The sequence below is a fragment of the Pinus tabuliformis genome, chromosome Q (assembly GCF_031772625.1).
Source record: "Pinus tabuliformis cultivar Carrire ecotype Pingquan chromosome Q, CPIR1, whole genome shotgun sequence".
NCBI classification, from domain to species: domain Eukaryota; kingdom Viridiplantae; phylum Streptophyta; class Pinopsida; order Pinales; family Pinaceae; genus Pinus; species Pinus tabuliformis.
The window spans coordinates 80,998,027-81,007,269 of record NC_142296.1 but is presented as its reverse complement, the minus strand read 5'-3'; the positions used below and the strand labels follow the sequence as shown (position 1 = coordinate 81,007,269).

Below are 9,243 nucleotides of genomic sequence, written 5' to 3'. Positions count from 1 at the left end.
GAGCTTGAGAGTAAGATGTTGCCTCTGTTACCTCCATGAAAGAGTGGAGGCTCTTCTTCCCTTTCCAAAGAGTCTACTAATTCTCAAGAGTGGCAAGAACCACTTCTTCAATGGAAGAGACTATTATCCCTATGGGGGTGCTCTTGTTCTTCTTTGGAGAATATGGAAGACTGATTACTCTAGGAATCAATCCAATAACTTTTGCAAATTGATGGGTTATAGAGAAGATGGCCCAAAGCTAATCATACGGGATTTCATGTTCAAGCCTGGGCTGAGAAGAGTTACCAACCTCAGAAGCACGAGTAGGGGAGGTGGAATGAACACTGCTTCCTTGACCAGATAATCGAATGATGGGGTCGGTGGGTCCATCAACCATAAACACTGATTGCACTCCTTTCAGTGCCGGAAATGTTGACAGTGCTGGACCTGTCAACATTTAGGGGATTGCCCTGATATGAAGTCCCAATCAAGCCTCACACCGTTTGGTGTAAGATTCCCATCCGGTATAAAGGCCTGGTTTCCAAATCCTTGGTTCTAGCTATTAGTACAAGAGAGTGATGCAATGGTGTCTTCGAAAAGAAAGGGAAGTCTGTCTGGTGAGTGTGCAGTTGCAATTGTGTCGAGGTTCTTCTACTGAAAAGGGGAAAGAAAAGTGAGCCTCTAAGTGAGAGGTAATAGTACCATCCAGGAAGAGACACACATGAACCAGAAGGATCTGTCTAACATCGAATGGAATAGCCCACAACATATGTGACGGTCGTTACAACCAACAAATAAGGAAAGATATGTCTAGTATCCAGTGGAATAGTCCACAAGGATGGGACAAGAATAAAAACCATTACAACACATTCTCAATAAGATAATCACTAAAATAACCAAAATAGTTGAACTATCTTAATACATGTGAAAGCAAACATGAAATACAAACGTCCACAGAATAGTCTTACAAACAATCATAGTCCATGCATGAAGAACGTGTTGGCCTTAAAAGACTTATGTTATTAAACAAAAGTTCCAAGACACATGTTTTCAATGTACATCACTAGCCACAGTAGTGGGACATTGGAGCCACTCCTTACTCCTTAAAGAACTAGTTGATCTCTTTAATGCCTTGCGGGAGGAGCCAAGGTGAAACGTCTTTTGCTCATACAATGAGGGGGTATATATCATTAGGGGATTTTGAGGTCTAAAATGGGCCTCCTAAGGAAATTATAAAATAATAGTGGAAATAATAAAATAAGATTAGATTATATCATCAAATTTTAGAGGGAAAATAGAAAAAAAACTATTTTTTCAACTTATCTCTTTATGGGTTTACTCAAATTTTGACCAGCAATAATCGTTGGATGCAAAATTTGATTCCTCATCCAAGGAGTACCCATTTTTCATACTTTCAATGAACCCTGATACATAAAAAATGAAAAATAAATGAAAAATGTGATTGCAATCATGTTTTTCATGTATTTCTCATTTTTCGTGTAGCAAGGTCCATTGAAAGTATGCAACATGGGTACTCCTTGGATGATGAATCAAATTTTTCATCTAACGAGTAATCCCACTCAAAATTTAAGTAAAACCTTAGGGAGATAAGTTGAAAAAATAGTTTTATTATTTTATTATTTTTTAAACTTTTTACTTTTTTACTCCAAAACTGGTGAATCATCCCCCATGGTTGACATCATCATCTTGAATCCTATTGGTTCTTATAAAGTTTATTTTGCTTGTACATTTTTCTTAGGAGGCCCATTTTAGACCTCAAAATTCCCCTAATGAACCAAGGGGTGATGCTTCCCCTTTGTGACTCTTTGACTACCCTCATGATTGTTCAACTTCCTATGACTTTTCAACTTACATGAATCTTCATATTCATGTGTGTCATTTGTACTTACACTTTAAAATACATTTGAATACAATACACATGGTCCACAATAGCAATGTGTCATATGACTACCCATGACATGACATGACATGCACTGCTCACATGGACTGCTTGATGATGTGGAAATTTCAAGCCACTGTTGCTACTGAGTGATAGATGTCTTCTTGGATATGCTTTCTCTTCTCCTCTGCATGGCTTGGTGATGCAGAGTCTTCAATGATCTTAAGTCTTGGATGGTAGTTGCAAAATTGTGTCCCCTTGCTTCCTTTTGATAGATCCACTTGTAAGTTCAATTGCAAGGGAGTCTTTAGGCATGCTTCCCTCCTCCTTCTCCTTCTTCATCATCTTGCCATGACTTGCTAGTGTATCTGTTCCTGCAATTCACTCATGACGAGACAGAATTAATTCGAAAACCCCCTAGTATATGATGATGCATTATTATCCATGAACTAAGCCGAGGATAAGTCACGGGTTGGGAGAAAGGGCTCATTGACTGCGTATTGCGCAATTCCAACAGACAGGGGGAGACCTTGATCACTAAGACTGTGCAGTGCGCAACTCAGGCTGAACTGAGGGATATTTCTGCACAGTCCTCACTGAGGGACAAAATTGCATAGTTCAAGCAGGTAGTGGAGGATGCGGGATGGATTCCTTGGAGGACAAACTGGGCACTTCTGGAGACAGTGAGCTCCAGTTGATGGAAGGACACTAGAGGAAGAAACTGTGCAGTTTTGGAGGCCAAGGGAGGCTGGGATTTCTACGCATTCCGCATTTCCAGTAGGAAAGGAAAAGGCTTGAGTGTTGAAGATGTGAAGTGCGCAGTTCAAGGAAAATTGAGAGGCACAACTGTGCAATTCTAGAGGTCATGGGAGATTACTGGACTCAAGAATTGCATAGAACAACAACCCTGAAGGACAGGGACTGTGCATTGCATAGTTCTAGGTAGCAGGGTCACATCCAAGAGGGCTAAGATTGTGCAGTGCGCAACTCAGTCGAGGCAAGGTGAAGCTAAGTTGCTCAATCGAGAATATTTTCTGAAAATGGCTAAGTGCGAGAAGAGAGATGAAATCGTGATTAACTTGAACTGTGAGCACACACTTAGCATACTTTGACGACATGACAAAATAGATCACTGGAACACACAAACAAAGCATTCCCCTCTATGTGACTACCTCATGACAAGATACGACAAGTGCAACACTTAAGATAGACTTTGGGATGACCGTGACGACATTTGTGCAACAGTGCTCAAGACTTGTGTATGAATGTGATGGATATTTACATGGTTGTGGAAACTCATATATACAAATACCAACCTTTGAAACCTCCAGAAAAGGTTCGCAAACATTGTACGATAGTCAAACATGCCAAAAGACGATATTTAATCCACATGCAAAAGAGGCCAAAAAACTTCAAGAAAGCTCATGAAATGAGCTGAAGTGTTTGCAACAATCAAGGAAGGCTCTGAAATTTGAGTGAACGTAGTCACAATTCACACTGTAGTTTCATTTTTTTGTAAGGTATGGATTATTAAATGAAGTTTTTTTTTTTTTTTTTTTACTCATGAATAGAGGGTTATTGGGCCAAGGCCCTTCCTATCAAAATATTGGCTCCCACCTTAAAGTCGACATGGTTGTTCATCCTTGATTCTCATTTCTTTATGCCTGTTGTTGCGTGTCGGCAAGACTATATGAACATGATTTACTTGGTGTACTACGTTTCACTATTTGCTAATATATGCATATTAATACTGTTACCATTCAGTATGTTTAATTCTCCTTTGGGGTATTGATAGTACAACGAATTGTTTAATGTTTAATTTTGAATGTATAAAGATTCAAGATTATCCTCTGGAATGGAAGAAATTAGGTTCTTATGTTTCTTTTAGCATCTGGGTTTCAACCATTATAGTTTGTCATTTTCTCTATCGAGAAAATTGGGACCATTCGTGGTGACAGAGAGCCCTTAACTCGGTCCCCGGACTAACCTAGGTATAAAATTTGTTTGTTTTATCGTTAATACTTCGAATCTTCCCTAGTGTTTATTTTCCTTCAAATAACATGACGTTCTATTAATATTGTGGTTGCATTGTTGATGTTTATATTGTTACATACTCGTCTTGACAAAATATAAAAGACAAGAAACCCCAAGCTCTGCAAAACCATAGGGAAGATAAACTTAAGGCAAAGGTGAAATGTTTACTATGCATTAACTAGTCCTCAAGGCATTTGATTTTTTACAGCGCTTGTAACCCTTATGTGGTTTTACCCTGCACAGTTATAAGGATTTGTAATTTTCTATTTTATGTACAAAATTGAAACAACATGTACAATATTGAAACAATAGTATTTTTGTCATTACAATAGAGTTATTTAGTTATCATTACAGTAAACATCTCATCAATAATTTAAAGAAAACTTCATTTTCGCTTAGCATTAACAGAGTTAATTAACATTGCCATACATAACACTTTATCCTAGAAATTTTCTTCTCTGTACCTACATATATTTGTCTTTCCTATGACTCTATACTGGTGCACAAAACTAGGAAAAATAGGTTCATTTCCAAAAGATACTTATCTGAGTTATTCGGTGAACAACCATAAGCTTACAGGAAATAGGACGTTCCACCCAACCTGTGAGATCCAGTATCACACCTGGAACTCCCCCCGAGCCGATCTCACACTTAGGAACAAGAAATAAAATAAGTTTTCCTTATAGACCACCTGGTCATAACCAACTCCAGTCACAGGTGTTCAACGAGTCTCACAGGCCAACCAGCTTGAGACCTCTCATGAATGATATGCCCATCACCTTTTTTAGCGTCTTCCAAGCTTGTTCCTCTTCTTTTCTCTCCCTTTTGCCTCAGGTTCCCCAAACCCTTTTAGCCTCCTCCTAACCATAAGGTTGGCTGCTAATCATTAACCTTTAATTGTTTCTTTTTAACTGCTTTGAGTGTGAGATCTTTTCTTGCATCCAATCTTTCCAATAACCTATAACTGATTCTTTTCTTTTACAAAATCTGCGAGTAAATTTTTTCATATATGAGGGGCATCACACAAACACAAAACAAAATAAGTAGATATTTTTGTATGTATTTCATAACAATTGAACATTTGAGATAAAAGGTATTAACTTTTGTCTTTGGTTTAGTTTTTTATCTAACATATTATGGACAAAAGATATTGATATTATGTAATATGGTATCAATTTAATAAAAAAAAATATTTGCAAAAAGCAAAGATAGAACTAAAAGACAAAATAAAATAAAATATAATACTATGTATATTAGGGCAGCCATATAAATTAAATGACTTGTAAATGTTGGTCTTGAGGATGAACCTCATTAGAAGGTTCAAAATCTCAAACATCAAACATTGGTAATGTGATTAATCCCAAAGTCTATTGCAAAAAACATAAATATGATATTGTCAAGATTGGAAAAAAATCATAACTATGGTAGAGATGTTGTAATGTTTATCATTTTGACTATGTCAAATAAAATAAAATAAAAATTAATTAAAATAATAATAATTATATTTATGAATAAAACATTTTGAATTGGCCAAATTACATAAAACTAAATCTAAAAATAAAATAAAATGAAATGAGAAACACAAAATTAATAATTATATTTATAATTATAATTATAACTAATTATATTTAAACCAGCCTAGATCCATCTTAAATCTGGTCTACCAAGCACCAAGAGGGATCAAATATCTTGATGCAAACCTCTTTTAGAATGGAAAGATAGTTGATGCACCTTGGCCCTTGGTAAATGCACTTAGGATGGATCTAGGGAGGTAACTTTATTATTATTATAATATGAATATAACATATAATATAAATTTAAGAGAACACATAACAATATTCTTAACCATGGAGATTGAGCCCCACTTTGTCATGGATATTCTTAACCATTGTTTTGTTACTTTAGTATAGGCCAATATCATGGCTTACTAATACCACATGCTAAAAAAACCATTTACTCATGTTTATACCACATTTTCTTTAATTAATCAATTTAATTAAAAAGAAGAAAAGACATAACTATTTTAAAAACCTTTAAATATTAAGAATATTTTATCGCTAGTATTAAGAATATTTTAAATTTTTTCATAAAAATTAAATCCCTAACATTCACCTAATAATTATTGATAATAATTAAATTAAAAACCCTGTTACAAAATAAATACATGAGAATAATTATATTTTATTTATTTTTGAAAAAAAAATTAACAATATTATTTTATTATTATAATTTTATATATTAATTTTTAAATAATTTTATATATTAATTTTCAAATAATTTTAATAACATAAATGAGTATAAAATTTCTAAACCATAATTTCTTTAATATATTGAGATTTTATAATATTCTTTAATATTTTTGAGATTTTATAATATAAAATAATAAAAAAATGAAAAACAATAATATGAAAGGAACATTAAACCGCAAAATTATTAATAGTGGGGAAACCACCCATCTTTGAATTAAACAGTATTTTGCATAAATAAATATTTATATGGAATACAGCCAGGCAAGCAATAGAAGCATTCAGCGAGGCAACGTTGCCGATAATACATGTAGTAACCAAACTAAACTATGTTTGGTTAGTCATAAATAACCAATGTGCAAGGAGCTCTGCAATATTTATAATAGTGAGCGCATAAACCTACATTGTTGGACACAAAAATATATATTTTTTCTCGGGCAGAAACGCACCAGCAGGCTGCAAACCGTTACGCGATTTGTGTCCAGAATTTATTCTATTTTCTGTCAACGCCATCAAAATCTTTTTCTTCATCGTCATCGAATGCAAGGGGCTGTAATTGCAGAGACTGACTGGTGAGATTTTGGGCGATCAGTGCCTGCTGAACCCAATCCATCCTCAGAACAACAGTCACAGTCAAGGTAGCACACACGCTGATCGCAACCAGCAATCCGACCATCAGTCCCATCAATCCCATTTTAAATTTGAAGGCGAGAACCGTTCCCAGAGGCAAACCCAAGAGATAAAACGCGCCGAGGTTCGCATACACGGCCATGGATGGCCTCCCGGTTCCCCGTAGCACACCACCGGAGACAGCCTGTGGAAAATTGAAGATTTCCATGACCCCCATCACGCAGAGGAGCTTCCCGACTCCCCGGACCACCTCTTCGCTGCGACTGAAGAGACCCCCCCACGCATTCCTGCCGGAAATCATGGCCACGGAACCGGCGCAGGCGATGACCACGCTCAATCCCAGGGAAACAACGGCCGCTTGATACGCCCCGACTGGCCGGTTGCCCCCGAGTTCGTTGCTCACTCTCGTGGACGCGCACGACCCGAGGGAAAGCATCAGGGCAAACAGTATCTGATCGGCGTTAAACATGATGGCGAGTTCCGAGACAGATTCCTGCGGCCTTGGCAGGCGCCCCGTTATCAGCATCACGATTTCGTAGCACCACCATTCTAAGCATGTCATGAGGCAAGAAGCCACGGAGAGCCTGAGCAGAGCCACGCAACCCGAGCAACCCTTGAGCCTCCACCAGCCCTCCTCGTGCGTGGTCTTGTGAAGCCCCGTCTTGACAACGTAGCCCACGAGCAACAACACAACGTTGAAGTCGCTCCAGCAAATCGCCAGCGCTGCTCCCTTGACGCCCAGGCGGCGCAAAAAAATATTTATGGGAACGTGCAGAGCCACGGCGATGGCCGAGCATGTCATCATGGGCTTCGTTATGCACTGCGACCGGAGATATATTCTCAGCGGCTCCAGAAGCGACGTGGCTACCAAATCCGGCAACAAGAACAATAAATACGTTCCGGCGACCTTAGAAATGGCCGTGTCCTGCCCCAAATGAACCAGAACGCCCTCAACATTCAACCACAGAAGCCCGATAGGGACACTGGTGAAGAGAAGCAAGAAAATCCCCCGGTACAAGCTGGAGCCGAGGAGCTTATAATTCCCTGCCCCAAAGGCCTGGCCGCACACAGATTCCAATCCCCCAGACAACCCCACGAGAATTGAGAAACCCGTGACGTTTGCAAATGTGAGCGCCAGTGCCCCGCCCGCCAGCTCCAGCTTCCCATGGCTTCCCAGAAAGGCCGTGGATATAACCATCCTGCCGAACCACATGAGGTTCATTGCAGCTATGGGTCCGGCAATCCCTTTCTGCTTTTTCAACTCCCGGGTTATGTGTTCGAATCCCGGCCATTCCCGCAGCAACAACCGCTCCTCCTCTTCCTCCTGATCCTCTACCTCCAGTCTCTTCGCCTGCAACAACTCTTTCGTGCTGCCATCGTCTGCAACAACTCTCTCATGGCCGCTACAGATTGCAGCTTCCTCGCCTTTCTCCACATCTTGGGCTGTAACCATTTTTCAACTGCTTGTGAGAAAGCGCATGAAGCATGTATATATAAATCGATTTGGTGGTCATCCAGGGAAGAATTGCATTCATTCGAGTGCGCGTGGGCTATGTCTGTACGTTTGGGGAAGTGGAGGCAGCAAAACTTTAACTGTTTATCTTTGCATGTCGTTTCATGTGAGTGCTACTTTACATTAAATGGAATGTATGAATATGATTATACACGCGATCTCCATAGAATATTTGTTTATACAGACGATTGGCCTGAATACGACCTCCATTACATTATGTGGATTCCTTATCTAACGCCCAACTTGTTCCCTAACGCCCAACTCATCAGTGCTATAAAGATTCCTATCTGTGATACCCATCAGGCATCCAGTCCTCCTCCTGCTTTCTTTCATTTAGTAAATGCCATTCATGGCTCTCAAATGTCTGATCCTTCTCTGATGTCTGGTTTCTTTCATTTAGTAAATTCCATTAATGGCTCTCAGATGTCTGATCATTCATTTATTCTCCCAAGATTATTAAATTTGTTTTTCAATTTCTATTATTTAGTGTTTTTATTATACCATTTTTATAATATTTTAGAATTTTACATTAATAATTTTTTTATTTGCAATAGTCTAAATTATGTTTTTTACCTTAAAAGTTAGGGAAATTCCGGTCATATTTTAAAAAATCTGGTAGAGATTTTTATAAATCTAACCAAAAGCTGTCAAAATTTAAAATTTTAGGTGTTCTAGAGGTTTTTGATAGTGCTGAATCCATTTCCACCATCAAAAACAACATGATTCAAACATAGTGTCTACAAGATTTTTTGAAATTTTTTTCTCCAATTCCGATCACTTTTGATAGTCAGGGAATTCCTCCACCTCCTTTTTATTTTCTCATTAATCAAAAATTTATTTTTAAAACTGACGTTTGGAGTTTGGAGTGTTAGCAGGTGCACCCTACTTTATTGTTTTCTATCTTTATTACATCATTTTTATATATTTTGAAATTTTATATT

General features: G+C 38.0%; 1 protein-coding gene across 1 annotated transcript; it reads right to left on the bottom strand.

Moving 5' to 3' along the window:
• Positions 1 to 6,375: 6,375 nt before the first annotated feature.
• LOC149218360 (MATE efflux family protein) lies at positions 6,376 to 8,409 on the bottom strand. Its single transcript, XM_089382392.1, has one exon. It carries the CDS (start codon positions 8,240 to 8,242, stop codon positions 6,653 to 6,655), a length of 1,590 nt encoding a protein of 529 aa, XP_089238518.1. The 5' UTR covers positions 8,243 to 8,409; the 3' UTR covers positions 6,376 to 6,652.
• Positions 8,410 to 9,243: the final 834 nt, after the last annotated feature.

Coding starts and splice junctions, on each gene's coding strand:
- LOC149218360 (XM_089382392.1), bottom strand. CDS start 8,242: ATGGTTACAGCCCAAGATGTGGAGAAAGGCGAGGAAGCTGCAATCTGT.